Source organism: Denticeps clupeoides, chromosome 3 (assembly GCF_900700375.1).
Source record: "Denticeps clupeoides chromosome 3, fDenClu1.1, whole genome shotgun sequence".
Classification (NCBI taxonomy): domain Eukaryota; kingdom Metazoa; phylum Chordata; class Actinopteri; order Clupeiformes; family Denticipitidae; genus Denticeps; species Denticeps clupeoides.
In genome coordinates this window covers 32,063,014-32,084,095 of record NC_041709.1, presented here as the reverse complement: position 1 = coordinate 32,084,095, position 21,082 = coordinate 32,063,014, and the positions used below count along the sequence as shown (strand labels likewise).

The 21,082-nt window shown below is 45.4% G+C and overlaps 3 protein-coding genes across 6 annotated transcripts; 1 reads left to right on the top strand and 2 right to left on the bottom strand.

Annotated features, from left to right (window-relative positions):
- Positions 1-246: 246 nt before the first annotated feature.
- Positions 247-3,778, bottom strand: eri2 (ERI1 exoribonuclease family member 2). Its single transcript, XM_028971721.1, has 10 exons — positions 3,723-3,778; positions 3,558-3,625; positions 3,252-3,332; positions 3,030-3,157; positions 2,787-2,940; positions 2,590-2,690; positions 1,743-1,824; positions 1,425-1,513; positions 514-1,291; positions 247-305 (listed from the first exon to the last, which is right to left on the bottom strand). Exons 1-10 carry the CDS (start codon positions 3,743-3,745, stop codon positions 247-249), a joined length of 1,563 nt encoding a protein of 520 aa, XP_028827554.1. The 5' UTR covers positions 3,746-3,778.
- A 295-nt stretch (positions 3,779-4,073) lies between these two features.
- Positions 4,074-10,947, top strand: rexo5 (RNA exonuclease 5). Of its 4 annotated transcripts, none has more exons than XM_028972168.1 (19): positions 4,074-4,242; positions 4,323-4,448; positions 4,918-5,036; positions 5,118-5,244; positions 5,325-5,442; positions 5,855-5,965; positions 6,033-6,121; positions 6,203-6,318; positions 6,723-6,861; positions 6,963-7,057; positions 7,315-7,417; positions 7,529-7,831; positions 8,569-8,673; positions 8,748-8,885; positions 9,076-9,141; positions 9,739-9,952; positions 10,029-10,228; positions 10,459-10,553; positions 10,783-10,947. In XM_028972168.1, exons 2-19 carry the CDS (start codon positions 4,365-4,367, stop codon positions 10,850-10,852), a joined length of 2,292 nt encoding a protein of 763 aa, XP_028828001.1. In that variant the 5' UTR covers positions 4,074-4,242; positions 4,323-4,364; the 3' UTR covers positions 10,853-10,947. The 4 variants fall into 4 exon arrangements, with proteins under 4 accessions (XP_028828001.1, XP_028828000.1, XP_028828002.1 ...); XM_028972167.1 differs by having other exon boundaries at positions 10,456-10,553; XM_028972169.1 differs by lacking the exons at positions 4,074-4,242; positions 4,323-4,448; positions 4,918-5,036 and having other exon boundaries at positions 5,124-5,234; positions 10,456-10,553.
- Positions 10,948-11,495: 548 nt separating this feature from the next.
- parn (poly(A)-specific ribonuclease (deadenylation nuclease)) lies at positions 11,496-21,011 on the bottom strand. Its single transcript, XM_028972205.1, has 26 exons — positions 20,897-21,011; positions 20,709-20,786; positions 20,538-20,617; positions 20,400-20,467; positions 18,962-19,043; positions 18,796-18,856; positions 18,546-18,708; positions 18,360-18,422; positions 18,205-18,243; positions 16,701-16,743; positions 16,552-16,632; positions 16,389-16,445; positions 16,123-16,200; positions 16,004-16,047; positions 15,819-15,861; positions 15,669-15,744; positions 15,467-15,577; positions 14,072-14,141; positions 13,940-13,995; positions 13,767-13,853; positions 13,615-13,689; positions 13,348-13,525; positions 13,093-13,223; positions 12,907-12,988; positions 12,698-12,807; positions 11,496-12,503 (listed from the first exon to the last, which is right to left on the bottom strand). The coding sequence occupies exons 1-26, from the start codon at positions 20,913-20,915 to the stop codon at positions 12,457-12,459; spliced, it is 2,022 nt and encodes a 673-aa protein (XP_028828038.1). The 5' UTR covers positions 20,916-21,011; the 3' UTR covers positions 11,496-12,456.
- Positions 21,012-21,082: the final 71 nt, after the last annotated feature.

Sequence of the window (21,082 nt, the reverse complement as noted above, 5' to 3'; positions counted from 1 at the left end):
TCTTTTATTTTACAAGTAAACTTTACAGTAAATATTAATTTTTGACATAATGTATGTGATAAAAGGTCAGAACTGGTTGTCTATGGATATTTTGATTTCTCAGTGATTCCCGGTAGGAGACTATGTTTAAAATGGTACATTTACTTTCATTTAAAAACACATACAGTAAAACGCAGATAATAATACATATTCATACATTTAAAATATATATATATACAGAGATCATTACAAAAAAGGGACCGCTAATCAACGGAGAGTCTTGGACAGGCAGGCGCGCATGCCCAGCGTAAAGCCCGCTTTGGATCCTGGGGAAATTGAGATGGGCCGACTCCCATTTAAAAAAGCCACAGCCTGGTTTGCGTACGGGACAGCTGAAGAACACGCGGCCGTTGTTCGGCCCCCCGTTCCCGACAGTCAGCCTCTTCGCCCGCCGACCACAGTCACACAGAGGGGACGTGATTTTCAACGTGCTGCTGGACGAGGACGGAGACAAGCGTTTCGTGGAAGACGGACCTGGGACAAGCCCCCCCGAAGAAGACCTGGTCTTGGCAGAGGTGGAAGGAGGTGAATTATCATGATAGACAGTGAAGGAGCTGCCAGTAGTTGCCTTTCGAAGAAGGGACTGGTGCTGGACAGACCCGTATGGACCAGCAGTGGACAGGGGGCGGGGCTTCTTGAAAGAGGCAGACGCTATGGGTTTGACAGACTTATTTCCAATAGATGGTGGTAACGACACCACATGATTAATAAAAGTCTGCATCGGTTTTGGCCCCAATGACGCCCCACCAGCCCGTTGAAGATCAGCTGAAGCTTCTATGGTCTCGCGCTGGTCACTCACAGACGTCTCGCCGTCATCTTCCAGAACTACGTCATCAAAAGAACCACTTTCCTCCGTTTCAGTCACCAGAGCTTCCTCAGTGTGACCGTCAGCCACGAGTCTGGTTTCTAGGGTTTCTGGTTCGAGGATGGAGTTGACCGTTGTGGAGACCAGCACTAAGCTGGTGTTGGAACAGGTCGGCGGAGATGAAGTGAGGGGTTCCTGTACCGTCCCTGCTCCTCCAGGGCTTATTCCACATAACACCGTCCTCAGAGCCCCCAGGACCGTCTGTGGGGAGACCAGGCTCTGACAGTTTAAACTGGAACTACAGGGTGGTAGCGTAACCGGACGGAGGGGCTGCTGCTTGCCGTTGTAAAGATTTTTCACTGTAGAGACTCGATCGATTTCACCCGGCGTCTGATTACGGTCCTCGTCGCAGCGCAGTAAATTGGGTGTCTTGGCTCTCAGTGGTACCTGCGTGGAGAGATTCGGCTCTGAATCAGACAAGAACGCACCTTCCCTGGAGAAAAGCCCAACATCGCTGGCACACGGTCATTCACCTGCGGGGATCAACAGGAGACGAGAGTGCAGCCAGAAGCCCACTCACCCGGTCCAGCGTCTTGGTGATTTTCAGAAAGCAGCCATCCGTCATCATTCTCCACGCCAAGCGGGCAGTGTTGCGAGCGTCATCCAAGCCTTACATACATCAGAAAACAACAAAAAAAAAAACACTTATTTAACATACACCTATACGGCATCTAAAAGAACAAACAATTGTATGATTGCAATAAAATTCAGGTCTATTTCAATCCAGATGCTCTCAAAATGCCATCATTCTATACTGAAATGATGGCCAGGCTTTTTTTCACAATTTAAAAAAAATGATTTTGAGTGTAACAGCCGTCACACGTGTGTGTGTGTGTACCAGAATGCTCTCGTCCAGAGAACTCGATGCCAAGGTCTTGCAGAGCGCCATTTAGTCCCTTCGGTTTTCTGTTATAGAACATCTGAAAGTAAAAAAAAATAACTACAATTAACTGACCTGTCAGGTCCCCTGACAAGAATTTTTATTTTATTTGCTTTTATATATCGTTTTTTTAAAATCCTAATTCTGTATCTGAAGTATCTGAAATTTAGCCGTGGTGCATAATTAGCCACTTGTGGCCATTCGCAGAAATTACGTCATCAACACCATTCACAAACCACAATGTTTGCCGCGGACAGGAAGTCATGTTGCCGTTTTTCAAGAACATCCAATCACGACTGCAATGCTTCACATGTTTGGAAGCCATGATGGTCGGTGGCGATAATGTTATAGGGGAGGGGTGGGAAAATTCTCTGGGCGGATAAAGCATGACAAACGGGAGGTAACCTTTCCCTTTTGACGTCATAAGGGGACAAATTCCAGATCAGACTGTCTGAGCTGCCGAAGCAGAATGACCAAAACACTCTTTACACCTATCGCCATTTCTAACAATTTGCAGGACCATGGACAGGGAAAAGCTGGGAAATTGTGTTTAATGTTAAATAAGTTACATTTTCATAATAGGGGACCTTGAAATGATCTTTCACCACAATAACACACTTGCCTTTGAACCATAAGACCCAGGTTCAAACCCCACTTACTACCACTGTGTCCCTGAGCAAGACACTTAACCCTGAGTGTCTCCAGGAGGGGACTGTCCCTGTAAATACTGATTGTAAGTCGCTCTGGATAAGGGTGTCTGGTAAATGCTGTAGATGTGTTAGGTAACTAGTCCAAAATGATTTACCTTGTACGTGGCCCTCAAGTCAATCCAGCTGTTTAGTGCTTCTGGTTTACAGATTTGCTTTCTCTTGCATTCGTACAAAAGACACACTCCGAGATCCCAGTCTTCGAAGAAAAGAAACCTGGTTAATCACCGAGTTCGCTGCTCCAGTGCTGTCCTCATCTCGAATCTACAATCCCTGCCTCCGCTTTGCACCTTACCTGACCAGGTGACGAAAGCACAGGGGTGCCCGGTAAGGTCGGCTACCCGGCCGTCCTTCACGAACACAACTCCTCTCTCCCGTTGGAGGCTCTGGACCCAACGCCCGAACCTCGCCAGACAGATGGGGAGAGGGACGCCAGCCTCCACTTGGCTCTGGGTACGAGATTGTAAGCTTAGAAAAAAAAAAAAAGTTTTTTCCACGTGCACGGCGCCCCAGAGAAAGGACGGTGATGCCAGCTTACCTGAGTGATGCCTGTGAGCTCGGTGCAGAATTCAGAGAGGACAGGATGCTCCTGAGGTTGGACGTAGGCGTGGAACTCGGACTCGACTCTCCCAGTCGACGTGTCGACTAGAACTGCTGGAAATTCAACTGGGGGTGGGGGGGTGGGGAGAAACTATTGCGTCACCACTGCTGACACGGCCAATGACACGCAATAAAACAAGATAATGACTGTTTGCCGTACTTATTTCTTGTCCGTAACTATTTTTCTCTTTCCAGCACGTTGATTCAAAGTCGATGACGATCAGGTAGTGGAAGAATTGCTCTGTAAACGCAGAAAGACACACCACAGGATTTTTATTCATAAATCACTTCAAAACAGCAAAGGAGCTGACCAAAGTGCAGTCCAAGGCAGAAATGGACAAAAGGTTTCAGTAAAACAATGCAAAATAGAAATCGAACAAAATGAAGAGCCCCCACTGGGTAAAAGTGCCATGGGAGCCACAGAAACGAGCAGCTCGCCCCGAAAGTGTGGCCGCAGTTTACTTACTCGAGGCCGGCTGCCTGGTCCGACCGTGTGGCGCTTCCGAGCGGCGCCTTCTGACGAAGCCCAGCTCTCTGCGACAAAGGTTTCCACAGACAAATCATCATTGGCTCAACAACAAACGATCACAACGGTCGATACTTATCGACATCCTTTCATATATCGACGTACTGGGCGAGTTTCTTTGTCGACATTCCCGTCGCCTGTGAGTCGTGCGCCGCCTCGATGTTTTCAAACGCCGCGGTGCAAACGTCACATCCGGTGCTCGGGTCTCGGCCATGTGGGCCTGACGTGCAAAAGCAATCGAGACCGAGAACTACAGCGGCTTGTTGTTGCAGGCACTAAACTCTGAGAAGGTGGCAAGGTACATGAGTTGGTGCAGGGAAAAGCACGCGTTACAATTAAAACAACGGAGAATGGGCAATAAAATGTGTTAATGCATACCGGCAACCGTAAACCGGCTCAGTTGCTCTGCGTTCTACTACTTTGGCCTGCAGGCACGTCCAATCGGCTCCGAGGTAGTCGATGGAGGACACGCGAGCGTTATTTGAAACTTGTGTGTAAACCGCGGTCTTCCACGGCTCCAGAAAAACATATTTTAATGGATTTATCTATTTATTAAACGACCGCAACCCATCGGGTTCGCTATTTATTGCACTACTTTGCACACGGGACCCTTTGCAACAACGCGGTAGGTTTAAAACTCATCGGGAAATAACGAGACTGTCGCCTCCGCCGCTAACACGACCGATTCTTTCAACTTGCTTCCAGGTAAAATCCGACAAACGCGTTCTTCCACCTTCTGCTTAAACGATGATTGACTGCGGGAAGAGAAAGCGCTCCACGGATTATTCCCCCGCGGAGAAATCCCCAAAAGGGGGGTCCCCAAAAACCAGGGTGAGAGTGTGGCCACGGTTACAAGGCCAGCACCTCGCCGTGGTGCCCCTTACTCGTCACATACACAGTTTACATTCCTGGAATTTATCTAGAGCGCCTTACAGTCAGCAGGGACAGTCCCCCCCGGAGATGCTCAGGGACACGATGGTAGTAAGTGGGGTTCGAACCTGGGACTTTGTGATCTCGCTAGGGCTGCAACTATCACAATTTTTGTAATCGATTATTCTGTCGATGTTTTTCATCGATTAAATGACAATTTGTTCAACAAACAAAAACAAAGTAAACGGGGTCGGAGCAGTCGCTGTAGCATTCGTGTTAATGCTAAATAAACTCACAAAGTGGATTTTTCATGACAGGAATCCTAAATGTAGTAGAAGGTAAAAGTTGAAAAATAAATAGTGCGGTACAGTGATTGCTGTATATATATATGTGTGTGTGTGTGTGTATATGTCTCCTCTAATGTCACCAGCGTGAGCCTCGCCTCTCTCGAACCTTCACCCGGCTGCATGAGGTTGTCACCTTGGCGGACTTGTCTGAACTGATTCAGTATGCGACGCTGGGGAAAACCCTCGGACTCCGGCGTCCCAGGTGTCACTGCTTCCCATGTTACACTGTTACAGCATGTTGGAGTCATACAGTCCTTCTCACCCATGATGCCGCCTCTTACAGCTGGTGCCACCTGCACCGTTCCAGAAAGCTCTCCGGGGTGACTGTCACGATCTTGGAAGGAGCTTCTCAGGCCCATTTCTACAGATACTATGCACAATGTCCGAATCTCCGGAAGTGGTACAAGACTGTACGCGATCTATTCACTTGTGTGTTGCCAAGGGTCTTTATGACACTGTATTTAACAATCGTGACCTTTGGCGCCAACAGAGATGCACACTCACGCCGTGTGCAGGTGACGTGGCCTCTGCCATCTTCAACTCTGAGATGCTCTGTTCAAGACCTGCGTCCGCTGACAAGTCCGGCTCAGCACCTGACGTTCACAAAGGTTGGACACAATACGAAATAAATGTGAAAGTCGATGCTACAGCACAGCATGCGGTGACACAACGAAACGCGTCCTCTGCTTTTAACCATCACCAGCCATGACAGGTGTGTGTGTGGGGGGACGGTGCGTTGCTCAGTGGCACCTTGGCGGATCGGGATTCGAACCGGCAACCTTCTGATTACGGGGCCGCTCCCTTAACCGCTAGGCCACCACTGCCCCATGTGGCAAGATTACTGCGACCTCAGAGTCATTTAAAATACATTTAGTTGCAGTTTTGAGTTTATATACATAAAGTAAAAATTTCAGTCGTTAAAACAGTGTTAAAAATATGAGGAGTAAATAATTTAAATAATTAAAAAAGAATTTGTTGTCGTTTACCTGAATATCGTGTCTGGATGTTGTATATTTTTAGATGACCTGAGTTGGCATCCTGTGATCCAGACGTTTGGCTCAGAAACGCGCGGCATGACCGCCTACCTGCTCACCAGTGAACAGATGTCGAAACACAAGTTCCCTTTGAAGGGTCAGTCGGGGAGGTGACTTCAAACCCCCTCATCAGTAATGAGTTTATTAACATGCGTGTTTTGCAGGCGCTCCGGGGTGCTGCTCGTTTTTGAGTACGAACAGCGATGGTCACGTGACCGACGGCAGCCCACTTTATGGCCTGGACTGTGAAATGGTAGGCGTTTTAAATCGGTAAAGGCTGTTGTAAATGCGGCGGATCTGCATGGGCGTTTCTGTGTGTTTGCTGTGACCGCAGTGCCTGACGGCGCAGGGCTACGAGGTGACGCGAGTCGCTGTTGTGGACAGCGCCGGGCGTTGTGTGCTGGACGAGCTGGTAAAACCTGATCAGCAGATCATCAACTACATTACCAAGTACGCCAGCCCACCTCACACTGATGATTACGGAACCATGGCATGTAAAATAGTTGTTTTTGGTTTTAGTTTTAGTCTAGGCTTTGCATCAAGCTGTCATTTTAGTCTTTATTATCCATATATTTTAGTCTAGTGAATTTTAGTCGACTAAAATTCCAATCACGGTCTCCTATTATGAAATTTTTTTTTTTGCTTTATATCTGTCTTAGTGGTTCCCCTAATACTGTATCTGAAGTCTCTTTCCGCAATTCAGCCGTGAAATTGAAATAATGCGCTAACAGGAATTGAGGAAGTGACGTCATCTGTGCGTCCAGATGATACATTTCTTTATAGTTATCGTCACATGACTATAAAATGTCTTGTCTCATCTTCGTCACGTCGTAAAGGTAAAATTTCCAAATCAGAATTTCAGGAATCACCAGGACCATGCTGCAGCCGGTGACCACTCGGCTCGCTGACGTCCAGTCACAACTCATCCAGCTGTTGCCACACGATGCTGTGCTGGTCGGCCACTCCCTCGACTGTGACCTCAGGGCCCTTCAAGTGAGTGACACCAAATCCCAGTGGCTCTGGGCAGGCGTTCTAAACGCTGGCTGTGGACACCGGGGTCCCTCACTAACCCGGATGCGTATTTTCCGCGCCAGCTCATCCACCCTCACGTGATCGACTCGTCGCTGCTCTACAGGAGGGAGTTCAACCAGAGGTTCAAACTCAAGCATTTGTCTGCAGTGCTGTTAAAGTGAGTTACATTTAAACATTGTAATTAGTTTTTCGTCCAGAATTGTGCATGCCGTTTTAAATCTTTGGTCATCATCCCATCGTCCGTATTGCGTATGAAACTGCGGATGGATTAATGGCTCGATTGCCTGCTTGTCTCTCAGCATGAGCCCTGACAACATCACTGGTGTGTCACCGGGGACATTAGTGGCTGTGGCAGGGTGTCAGGCCACGCTCCCTGTGAGCCATTCATTTACTTATTTGTTTGTTGTATTTCAGTAGAGAGATTCAGAGTGCGGAAAGGAGCGGTCATGACCCAACAGAGGACGCCGTTGCAGCACTAAATCTCGTGCAGCTTTTCATCCGCGAAGGACCCAGACAGGTAGAAAAACCGAGTAGAGCACGAGTATCTAGTGTACAGGACACTCAAAACCTGGAACATTGATCTTTTGGGACAGAGACCCTCTCTTTAAGTGTCTTTTGTTGTCTGTAGATAGTGGAGTTGTATTTGGAGAGGCTGTGGGGTACCAAGCTCACTCTCCTGAGCCCGCCTGTGAACAGTTCTTCAGACACGAGCACAAGTGCAAAATCCCCCGCCAGTGATGCGACATACTATGACTCCGCCCCCGACCCCCAGCCCGCTATGGCCTCCAGGACGCCGAGGAACCCAGTGACGTTTGGTGACGCTCTCTACAAAGCTGGCCAACCGGCACTCCACCTGGGTACTTGGGATGTGTCTGATAACCTGTCAGCCAATCAGCCGTGGGTCAGACAAAGGTGCGGCTCGGAACAAAAGGTGATCATTTTCTGGCTTTGATGGATTCCATTATCAGAATATGATTATTATTATTTTCTTTTTAACATTCCTGCCGTTTATTAGACGCCTTCGTCCAGAGCGACTTACAATCAGTAGTGACAGGAACAGTCCCCCTGGAGACACTCAGGGTTAAGTGTCTTGCTCAGGGACCCAATGGTAGTAGGTGGGGTTTGAACCTGGTTCACAGGCGGGTGTGTTGGCTACTAGAGCACTACCCTCTCTGTCTTTCATGTTGGTCACCATTATTCTACTTATTTAAAAAAAAAAAAAATAAGTTTGTTGTTACATTGTTACTAATTACATTTCTGTAGCAATTGGCTCCTATACCTAGTAAGACAAAATCAATCAGAGAAGAAAAAAAAATGACAGATACATTGCATTATTATTAGCGAGGAATGCAATGTATTTATAATGCACTTTACCAAAAATCTCAAAGTGCACATTTCAGAGGTTTTTATGTTAATAAAAACCTCTGAAATTGTTCTTTGCGATCTTTTCAGAATAATGCTGTGATTTTCAAATTGAAAGTGACTGTCATTGCATGGAGTTGTATTGCACAGCACACGGTCACACGATGAAATGTGTCCTCTGCTTTTACCCTTTTTACCCATCACCCTTGGTGAGCAGTGGGCAGCCATGACAGGCGCCCGCTAGGCCACCGCTGCCCTGAAATTAAACTTCAAGATATGAATATGTGAGTGTGTTCTTGTGTACAGGTGGTGGCGGCTCTAAGGAGGCAGGCACACTCACATTCCCTCGTCGTTCTGCAGCTCGGCGCTCTCCGCAGATTGCAGAACGACGCACTCGCCCGGCAGCGCAAGGTAGGCGCCCCCCTCAGGCTCGGGTGGGGTAATGCAGGTTATTCGCGCTCTGAGGCGTGCGTGTGTTACAACAGGTCCTCGACGTTCTGAGGGAGCTCTGTGTGGTGTTTGTGGGCCCGCTGGACCCAGGCTACGGCAGGAATGACGTGAGGAAGATGTTTCGCCACTGTGGCCCGATCAGATCGGTCCAGTTGATTGCTGGCACCCATCGAGTAAGCCCTGCCCGCTTCCCAGTGCCCGGTGCTGGAGTGTCGAGCCTGTCACACATCGCTCCATAAATCTATTACTGTCGTGTACATGCATACAGGTAGAAAAACCGTGGTCTGATTACATGGCCTAGTGGACCATGTGTACCACAGACACACACACACACACCCTCACTGTTTGCCTGACTTTCTGGAGGTCCATGCTGTGGTCGAGTTTGAGCTGCTGGAAGGGGCTGTTCTGGCTGTGGAGACGACATATAGTGTAAGTAAGCCGATCTCTCGCATTCCCCCTCACAGTTTTGGCGCACGTTTCCCCCAAATCTTAATGCATCATTTGCAAAGGTGTAAAGTCACAGCACCAGCTGGTGGCAGGCTTTTTCACCCCATTTAGGGCGGTGACCTGTTTTTTGTGACCCGGAAGTTGCGGCGGCCGGAGTTTTAGGATTGCCCGTGTTTTAGGGCGGCCTAAACAGCCTGGAAGCCTTTTTATTGAGCCAGTGTTCTACTTCCCTGCTGTGTCTTAACGTTATGTTAGTTTCATTGTCTTTGTGCACTTTGAGATTTTTGGTAAAGTGCATTATAAATACATTGCATTATTATTAGCGAGGAATGCAATGTATCTGTCATTTTTTTTTCTTCTCTAATTGATTTTGTCTTACTAGGTATAGGAGCCAATTGCTACAGAAATGTAATTGGTGACAATGTAACAACAAACTTTTTTTTTTTTTTTTTTAAATAAGTGTGTGTGCAAACTTTCAAACACCAGACAGACACACATTTTCTTACTAAAATTCATCAGTGTGCCCCTCCGTTGTGTTTGAATTTTTTGGCTGTAACACTACGTGATCTTGCCCTGCAGGTGCGGAGGCCGGTGAAGACGTCCACCTTGGATATGGAGGAGTGGCTGAACGAACTGCGGGAGGAGCTCCGGAGCTGCCACACGGTCTTCATTTCCAACATCCCCACGCACAGTGCAGACGACCTGCGGACGACCTTCAGCAAGTTCGGGCCCATCTCGGACGTCAGGCTCCACGAGAAGCCGGGGCGGCGGAAGCGGAGCCACGCCTTTATCCGTAAGATGAGGCTGTGGGTGAAGGAGCTGCTGATCTCTCGCTGGAGTAATGGGCCTTGCGACCCTCTGTGTTCCAGGGTATGGGACCAATGAGGCTGTGGAGGCTGCATTGACCTCGCCTGCTTGGCTCTTGGACAGGAAGTTGGCGGTGTGTCGCGCTGTGACTCCGCTGCACTTGACCTCTTGGTGTCACAGTGCGTCACTGACCACTGAGGAAGCCAGCATAGGGAATGAAATGGAGGAGGAAGACAAAGGTTCTGGACTTGAAGATGTTGCTGTGAGTTTGTTCACAGTGCTTTGTTACATGTGGCGCATTGGTGGCCTAGCGGGTAGGGAAGGGGACTCATTGTTAAATGCAGAGGACATTTCGTTCTTTCATTGTATACACAGTACCACTTTGATAAGATCTTTATGACCCTGCATTGTCGTTGTGTAAGTATTAGGTCTATGATGGGGAACTTTCATAAAAACCTGGTTTACAAATGTTGTGTGTATATTTTCTAGCAGATGGAGATGAGGACGTTGGACACAAACGTGGGGAAGCTGTTTAAGGCTTTGTCTGACAACACACTCAGCATCATCATCTTACCGGGAGAAGAAGGGTAAGATCACGGATTTTAGATAAACAAATATTCCAACATACAGGGGCCCCGTCTTCCCAGTAATACCAAGTATATGGACAGAGGATGATCCTTAATTAAAATATTCAGATTACTGAACATTCCCCACCCGCTACACGTTAATTTGTTTACCCTCACTGTTCAGACATGATTGAGTTTAGGCCCTTCCAGACAGATTTGAACTCATGCTGCTTTTCTGCTTGTTTTGCAGTGACCACGTGTCGTACCCTGGCCTGTGCTTCCTAGAGGTCAAGCAAAGTCAGCAGACTCATCCTGGCTGAGAAAAAAACAAAAAAAACATTTATAAATCTTTTAGTCTCGGTCCCTTTAAAGCCCTTTTGTGGTTCTTTAAATAAATGAAACATTTACTATCAAAGGGTCTGATCAGGAATTTGTCTCCAAAAGCAGTGGTGGCCTAGCGGGTAAGGAAGCAGCCCCATAATAAGAAGGCTGCCAGTTCGAATCCGGAGGCACCAAGGTGCCATTGTGCAAAGCACAGTCCCCACACAATGCTGCCCGGGCGCCCGTCATGGCTGCCCACTGCTCACCAAGGTCGATGGTTAAAAGCAGAAGACACATTTCATTGTGTCACCATGTCATGTGCTGCGGTGTATCACAATGAAAAAATCACTTATGTAGATTAGATTAGAGGGAAAGGTTGCCTCCTGTTTCTCATGCTTTTTCCCCCCACCCTTCCCCTAAAACCTTCTCAAAACGTGCGATTAGTACCAATGGTTTTTGCACCAAGGCTGAATTTTGGAAAGAGGCTTCAGATACAGTATTACAGGACCAACAAGACTGATTAAAAGAGGGGAGAAGGGAAAGAAAAAAAAAAAAAAAAAAAAAAACCTTAAGAAATGCTGTGAAGTTGATGCAAAGCAGTCATCTAGACACTCACACATACTATATAGTAAATACAAAACATTTGAATTTCTAAGAAACATTCTTTAATTTTTCCCCTCATTTAAGGAAATGTTGAATGATACAAAAGGAAAAAGTAACATGTATACACAAGACATTTTCTGGAACATTCTTTTGATATTTCTGCAGCTGCTATACAGGGGTGGTATAACAGTGGATCAAAAGAATCTAATGGCTCACATACAAAAATATTATCTACACGTTACAGTCATCTGTTCAATAAATACAGACTATTCTTAATGACCTTTTGAGATTCAATAAAAAGAAGAAAAACTGCAATTAAAATGTGTTAGGTCAAAATATGTTATGTAAGTTTCAATTCAACATGCATACACAATCAACATCAAGGGAAAACGTTCACATGTAAAAAGTTGAATTGTGCGAAGATTTTTTTTTTTTTTTGCCTTATTCCACGCTCACACAGTCGCTCACAGTGACCAAAAAACACGTACGTACAGATAAAGGGGACACTTACAACACCCACAGACTGAGTTCAAGAGAGACATTATCCTGCCTGGGTCCCACAGCAACCTCCCAATGGAGACTTATTTTTTGAAAAAAAAAAAAAAAAAAAAAAGAAGATTTAGAGTTAAAGGAGGTTCATGTCATGGCTTCATCTAGCCCTTTGGGTGGAGTTTCTGCAAGGCTGCTGCATTGGGTTTTCAGAGGGGGGAGAAAAGCACCGGTTCATGATTATTGGATGAAAAGGAGCCATGAGGGAATTTTTCAATCCAAGCTGAATCACTAAAGGGAAAAAAAAAAAAAAAAAAAAAAACTACATAGATCACCCAAGCATGCACACCCTTACCCTAACCTTAGGTGACCAGAGGGGTGTGGGTAGAGGAGCGGTCTAGCACAAGATCAGAAAACAACCCAAAAAGGCACGCCTGCTCTGCCACAAAGGTCGTATGGCTTTTTCTTTTGTTTCTTAATAAGTGCAGACGCCACATGCGCCTTGAAGTCGCTACCAGACCTGTGGAACGTCAAACAGTGCAGCAGAAGACTGGGAGTCTGCAGAGACAAAGAGAAAAGTTCCTGTTAGAATGATCCAGGTACATCCAAATTTTCTTCAAGGTGATTGAATAATACAGAAAACATTCAAGACAATGTAGTAAAGGAGTTAAGAAAGGCCTGCATGAGAAACCACATAAAACACTGTGTAAGAACTTTTGTACATTTCAGTGAGTGGGAGAGAAAAGGTTCACCTTCTGTTTTCATCTTTTTGTGCTTTTTGTTCTTTTTTGAAGAGGTCTGAGGCCATTCGTTGCTTTGATCATACCCCTTCTCATCATCACCTGGACTATCTTCAGTCGGTCTGTTGGGAAGGGGGTTGAGCTTGGTCATTTACATGATCTCCTTAACAGTGGTCTGCAGTGCAAACTACGAAAAACCAGGAAAATTGGGGAAGACGCACTGTGATTGGACCCAGCTCCCGGCGGTTCTGGAATCAACAACATCTGCATAGGTTTGCACTCTTGCACTCCCTGCAGGTCCAGCTGTGGAGAAATAAGAAAATATAAATTTAGAAAACACACCACGGTACTATTCTAATATGATTTAAAGGCTAAAAAAAAAAAAAATCTAAATACTTCATTATTACCCTCAGTTTTGATCTTGGAGCCTTGGTCCATTCGGTTGCTGTAGTCACACCAGTTGCCATCAGCAACGCCGCTGTTTGCTTCCCCAGTCTCTTCTGGTGAAGGACTAAAGCCCCTCTTACCTGACAAAGCCCTACACAAAGTATTTAGTTAAAATAAAAATAATATATATATATATCCTTAAATGCCTTGAACTGTGAAGTACCGGACTGTGAAGAGTCCGGTACCACGGCCTTGACCGACAGACACGCTCTGACCTGTTGTGGGTATAGGCGTATGCCGATGTGGTCACGGCAGCAGAGGTGCAGTAAGGGGTCTCCACCCAGCCATCTCCATGCCACTTCCTGTTCAAATGCCTGGCTTCCAGTTTGTTCCGTATGTACTCTGCATAGGTCTGGATCTTGTAGCTCTCAGCGTATCGGCTTGTGTTCATGGCTGCAGAGTCGGATACGGGAAAAAATAAAAAATTTAATAATCTGAAGACGCAGGAAAACAGTGTTCACATTACCTGGCGTAAAACCCACCGATCTGCACTTGCTCGGTCTGACTCAGCGAGACGAACGCTGATGTGTCGTCAATCCAGGACACTTGGATGTTCCCTTCAGGGGTGGAAGAACGGGCGAACATTAATTCTGTGCGTGCCACAGAAAGCAGGAAGTACATGTGCAAGGGTTACCAAAGGCACTGAAGAGCTGGTAAAGGTCACTAGTCTTCCACTCTTTGGGGAAGGTGACGTAGAGGACATGATCTCTCTTAGGCTGTACTGTTAGCATGGCAAGGAAAAATAATGATGAATAATGTACAGAAAATAAATCATTTAAATAAATGTAATAAATAAAAACAACTCACAGTCTGGTCCACTAATGTTGAGGTAGGGTATGTCTATGATTCTCATGAGAAAGAGTCTAGAAAAAGGAAAGATTTCGCACAATGAAGGAAACTTCACAACCCCTGGGAGCAGGGAGAGCAAGGAGGTCTTACTTGTTATGAAAGGGCTCAATGAGCTTGGATTTGGCAGAAATATGAGATCTGGGAGGCGTGAGGAAAGAACCTGAAATGTAAAAAGTAAAGCCAGAAAGCTCACTGTCGGTGCTGCTTTCACAAGGACATGTATTTGAGTTTCAGCATTTGAATGAATCCTAAATGAAAATACAGAGACAAGCTGACTGGAACCATGACTTTAGAAACAAGACCCAAAAATTGACTGTTTCAGCAAATCTTTAAATGGAATTTTTGAAAAATAAGTGAGGAGGGAAAAGTATGTCTACATTGCAAGATGGGACATTCTGCATGTTATGTTTTGGTGGTTAAATTAAGGTTTCTGCATGTTGTAAATTAATGAATTAAAAAGCTTTTGATAAAACATTACTTTGATTTGCAAAAATCTGCCACAGTCATGTGATTGTGACCGCATATACAACTCTTATTACTTTTCACAGGCCTTGCGAGCAGAAAAAAAAAAAAAAAAAAAGCATTTTCCCAGAGGGAAAGAAAGGAATAAAAATTGCACAGAATACGTTTCTATTCACTCCAATCACATTTTCTGTGCAAAAATTGCTACGGTCGCTTGAATGTGGCACAAATTTAACTCCAATAACACCACAGCTTTCTTAAAAGCACCATGCACATTTTACATTTCCCCAGGCGGGAATGGATAAGAGCAGGGCGAATTAAATTTGATGAAGTGACTGGTGCGTGCCGTGACTTATTTTCGCGCGACTAACAGAACCAAAATCAGGCTAGTATTCTTTGACATTTCGAAACACACACACAAAGCAGGAATGGAGGAAACGCTGATCCTAAGTCAGAGACTCCAGAGATCTACAACACGACATTATCATCTTAAAATCTAATCATGGCACAAGCGACTTTTTCTGCAGGTTTAAGGAGGCTAAATTCATGACCATTATTTAAAGTGGTTATGTAATAACCCTCCAATAAGTATTCAGGCATCAGACAGACAGTCTCAATATTGAAATCCAAGATCAAAACGGAACATAGTGATATAAGTGTCGTATCGTGAGACCCAGGACACTTCACACTCCCTGCTGCATTTACTACCTTCTGACTTCCCTGGCAATACCTGGATGTAGCTCACACTGCACTACATCTGCAACCTGCTGGTGCGGACCAGAGCATGGGTTCCCCTTGATGAGCCTGGGTTCCTCTCAAGGTTTCTTCCTTTGGCTGCTCACTATGGGCCTTCAGCACTGGTCTAATGTGAGGTGCTTTGCGCCAATGTACATTCTATAAAGCGCTGTATGAATAAAAATTGAGTCTCAATAGAAGGGTCAAAGCCTCCTCACCAGGGGGCAAAACGTTTGGGGATGCAGACAGAGCTGAACGAGCGACTTGGGGCGTAGACACATGTCTTACCAAGATAGTTGGCCATAGATATGAAGCAGAGTCCAGTGATGTAGGCATCATAGCCAGCTTCATGCAGCTGCTCTGTGGCTGTGTTGTAACTCTGGAAACCATCAGAAAAATCTGGAGACAAATATTCAAAGAATGAAAACTTCTGCTTTTAGGCAGGACTCTTGTTGTAATAATGATACTGGTACAACTGGCAAGGTCTAACCAACTCGGGGAGGTTTGAAGGGGTTCTCCTTAAGTTGCTTCTCCAGCTCAGCCAGCGACGTGTTTGTGATGAGCTCCTGTATGGGTTTTATATAATACATTTAAAAAATATTTAAGGCCTGAAACTGCATTAAATAAATAAAAACTGTACCTTAAATGGGTGAGTTGAAGCCATCAGTTTTGTGTCCAAAAGTCTAATAGAAAGAGAACAAAAAAAAAAAAAAAAAAAAAAAAAAAAAATGCATGAGGAGAGGAGAATTAAAAAAAAAAAAAAAAAAAAAAAAAAATAATAATAATAATAATAATAATAATAATAATAATAACAACTCAACCTACCTGGGAAAGACACACATTGTCACTTCCTTGAAATCATTCAGATCCTGCAGAACAAAATAAAATAAATAAATTAGAGAATTTTTTTTTAATAATAAAATAAAAAGTGCCTCCACCCTTACCTCAGGCAGCGGACAGTAGAACTGATGGATTGTGTGCATCACATCCAGGAGCATGTTATGTCCAACCACCAACTTTCCCTGGGTAGTAAAATGAAATACTATATATTTCATACACATATTTATAAATGGGTACTGAAATATTCTAAAGTAAAAGGGGGACAGGAACAGGCATTCTCTCTGAAATTAGCTAGGGGAATTTTTTTATAATGGCATATAAATAGATTCATGCAAAAGCAGACATAAAAGCATAATAAAATAACACATACAGATTTGGAAATGGCATGTATGACCCTGGAAAAGCCCACAGCATCATTCAGCTCCTCCTGTTTCAAGGCAGAACACACACAGGAGGTGAAGAGACAAGGAAATAATAATTAAAAAAAAAAAAAAAAAAAAAAAAGCAGACATGTAGGCAGCAAGGGCTTGAACCTGCTCCCGCTCCTGCTTTTCATGCTCCCTTCGCCTCCTCTCCTCCTCGTCCACCCTGCTGATCTGGATGAAGCGCTCCTTCTAAAAGGAATGGGAGGGGGCTCATAAGTACAAGTAAGAATAAATTACACTCACATTAAACCACTTACCTTTTCTGTTTCCATGGTTTCAACGTGGAGACCTTTCGGATACCTGGGGAAAATCAGGTTGAAATGAGATGAGGAAATGCAAGATGGAGATCAAATTAAATTTATAGAGCAATTAAAACACATGAAAATGCAATAACAATAGTCAAAACATACATGGGTTTCTCGCATGCAATTAAAAGCAATTGGGGGGGGGGGGGGGGGGGGGGGGGGGCTGCAACTAAATTATTATAATAAAACAATTAAATTGTCTTATTAAATCATACAATCGGACTTAAAAAATAAATAAAATAATTCTCATTTCCAAACCTTTAAAAACTTAAAGTACACAAAACATCTTGCTTCTTGAGATTGTATAATAAAAAATGGACTAACACATAAAACATACACATGTACGCTTTATATCTGCCAAATATACAGACCTAAAAGTGCCACCTGAGCTGCAAGAATAAATCATTTATAAATAAAACAGGATTTCTTTTAATGTCAATTTATTCTCTACACTTCACAGCAAGTGAGCACACTTTTGCAGAGGAGCACACACACACACACACACACCCTCCCTCCCTCCCTCTCATGCTCTTTGCATGGCAATGGAGGAGAAAAAAAAAAAAAAAAAAAGTGAGCTCCTCCATTTACAGCATTTATCAGACGCCCTTATCCAAAGCGAATTACAATCAGTAGTTACAGGGACAGTCCCCCCCCCCTGGGAACACTGAGGGTTAAGTGTCTTGCTCAGGGACACAATGATAGTAAGTGGGGTTTGGTTCACAGGAGAGTGTGTTACCCCTAGTCTACTACCACCCACATGCTCTTGGCTCAGACTCGCCCTTTTGTTTGACGCCATGTTGCCTGCTGCAGAAAACAGCCGCTCAGATGGTGTTGATGTGGCAGGGACGCAGAGGTAAGTAGTAAAGTGATTATGTCAAAGTAAAACACCGCAGCACACAGCGATACAACGAAACGAGTCCTCTGCTTTTAACCATCACCCTTGGTGACGCACAACGTGAAATGGGAGCAGCGCGCGAGGACAGCGCTCTGCTCAGTGGTATTTCGGGATTCTGTTGTCACGCGGTTTTATTGCGGGAGGAGAAATGGCCGGCCAGACCAGACGCCGTACCGTGGGGTCTGATTTAGAATGTACGAGGGAGAAAAAAAAAAAAAAAAAAAAAAAAAAGGCTACGCAGCACGTGGTCATGTTGATCATGTGCTCAGACCATAAAAACGTGTGTTTAGCGTAAATCCACGTGTTAAAATGCAGCAGAATTATGGCCCATGTGGCCTTGCATCTTTCCTCTGCACTTTTTTTTCCTATCCACCGTGTCTACGTGGCACAGAACTCTGCTGGCAACAGTGAGCGAGAGAGAGGGAGATTACTGAATTCGTTGCAGACTATTTTAGAATTTTTTTTATCTATTTAATCGATTCGTTGGTGCAGCCCTACTTATTTCTAAAAGGTTTAAAAAAAAAAAAAAAAAAAAAAAAAACCCAACCGGGCGACACTTACTTCCAGTTGAGCGTCTGGTAGATCAGCTTCCGTTGGAAACTGCTCAGAAACAGAGGAAGAGTCAGCTCACAAATCGAACCGCCAATCAGCCACACCAACTTTCTACAGTTGCCCAAGCCTGGTGGCAAACAAGCACACCCCCCCAATTTCTTTACCCGGTGCACGGCTCCAGGTCCACAGTCTTCTCAGTGTTACTCAGAAGAGAATCAACTTTCGCTCTGAGGGGGAATTTAAAAAAAAAAAAAAAAAAAAAAGGGGAGGAGAGACTTCATAAAAATACAAAAAGGCACCAGTTAATATTAGAATGGTGTGCGGCGGGTGAAACAGATAAGAGCACTCACATCACCCTGTTGATGAAGTCCTTGTGCTCGTCTGGAACGTTGACTGGACCCTTGGAGGAGGGCGAGATGAAGGAAGGGGTCCCCGCCCCGTTGGCCTGATTGCGCCTCTCCTCGTACTGCTCTCGGAGCTGAGCTTCCTCTTCCTGGTTCAGATATGGGATCCCTGACACAACACAAGGTGAAAAAAAAATAAATGTATCTCCCGTACAGGAAAAATTATTGGCCACATAAAAATCCGTATGGTACATACCATTACGAAAAACTTTGTTGAAATCAAAGCCTTGACTTGCCAGGAAGTCTATGCTAGAACTCTGCAAGAACGAGAAAAAGTCTATCATGATTAAGTGGAAGGTATCATGTTGTATGATCGGGTGATCGACAACAAGAAAAAAAATAAATAAATAAAAAATTTTTACCTGACAAATAAATTTGATGTCTGGAGAGTTCCTACTAAATGGCTTTGGAAATATATAAAAATTAAAAGACTTTGTAAGATACCTGAAGGAAAAAAAAGAAGCAGAATGTGAGTCAGGGAGCCACACAAAAGTTCTGAATTCATTGGTTTTCTAAGAAAACGAGAGAAAAAGTATTAGGGGACGAATAAAATGATCAAGTCTCTTTCCGATATTCAGCCTTGGTGCAGAATTACAGCCCCTTTGATCCAGTCCCACAATGAGATTTCCCAGGATTAGGGGCAGTGGTGGCCTAGCGGTTAAGGAAGCGGCCCTGTAATCAGAAGGTTGCCGGTTCGAATCCCGATCCGCCGAGGTGCTACTGAGGTGCCACTGAGCAAAGTATCGTCCCCACACACTGCTCCCCGGGCGCCTGTCATGGCTGCCCACTGCTCACTCAGGTTGATGGGTTAAATGCAGAGGGCAAAGTTCACTGTGTGCATCGTGTGCTGTGCTGCTTTGTATCACATGTGACAATCACTTCACAAAAAAAAAAAAAAAAAAAAAAGAATGCGCCGTTTCGGTGTGTGTAGCTATGAGGACAGAGGCGGGACGAGAGCGGCCAATAAAAGTTGATGGGACAATTGCGGAAATTACATCAGCACCGTTCACCAACCTCAATGTTTGGCGTAGACAGGAAGTCGTATCAGTGTTTTTCCCAGAAAGAAAAATCCCCAAAAATTGTTTCAGAGTATCGCATGGCACAACAGAAAATATAAAGAACAGAAAAAAAACATCCAAACCCCGAGCAACTGCAATGCTTCGCACGTTTGGAAGCCATGGCGGTCGGTGGAGATAATGTTTTAGGGGAGCGGCGGGAGATTCGCTAGCTGGAAACCTTTTCCCTTGTGATGTCATAAGGGGAGAAATTCCAGTAAGTGTCGACCAGTCGTGATTTTGCAATTATGGAACGTTTTACCTTTTAGAAATAAGTAGGGCCAACGAATCGATTAAAGAGATAAAAAAAAAAAAAAAAAAAAAATCCATCCACCTGAGCTACCACTATGAACGGCGAAGCAGAATGACCAAAGGACACTTTACACCCACCGCCATTTCTAGCCACTGCAGGACAACAGACAGGCTCGGGGAACTCGTATTAATGTTAAATAATCTCACAGTCACGTTTTCACGTCAGGGGACCTTTAACGTTAACGTAGCAAAGCTCAACCTGAGCTAAGGGGCAGTGGTGGCCTAGGTTGCCGGTTTGAATCCCGATCCGCCAAGGTGCCACTGAGCAAAGCACCGTCCCCACACACTGCTCCCCTGTCATGGCTGCCCACTGCTCACTCAGGGTGATGGGTTAAATGCAGAGGACACATTTCACTGTGTGAACTGTGTGCGGTGTATCACATGTGACAATCACGTCACTTTACGTTTGTAAAGTCATATGAAAAGTGCTCACTTTGATTCTGACTGATCGTATCGGAACGTGCAGAGACCAAACTGGAACAAGAGGAAGTCCATGGAGTGCTGCAAGAGAAAGAAAGAAAGCTCACTCAGGGGCGCCGCGTCAGGATCTGCGACGGAGAGCTCCACGTACCTTCTTCAGCTTGGCATACCGCTCCTCCGGCGTGTCCAGGCCGTTGGTGAGGGCGCTGACGGAGGGGCCATCGCTTATTCCTGCGCACCCAAAAACATTCGAACACCTCAGAACACGCGAAGACGAGGGCTGCCGCCACCGGCAACGACGCGCCGCGGCGAAACTCCCTACCCGAAAACTCCCCGTCGATGGCGAGAAAGTCGGCCTCCTCGATCGCGCTGTAAACGGTGCTCAGGCTGTCTTTAAAATCTGCGGGGAAGCCACAGGCGCGGCCTTTACTTGCGCGCATTTCCCGAGCGGCAGAACAAAAGAAAAGAAGAGAAGAGAAAAGAAAAGAAAAGAGAGAGGGGGTTACTCACTCTTTCTGATTATCTCCATCCCTGCACAAGCACAATTCTCGGCGGCCGCGGTGCCTCTGCTGCTCTTTAACCCGTCTTTAACCGGACACTTCCGGCGAGCGCCTGCGCGGACGACTCGGGCGGCCGCGCCTACTGCCCCCTGGCGGCGGAGGACCGACGTCCGCTGCGACTGGAAACGAGCTCTGA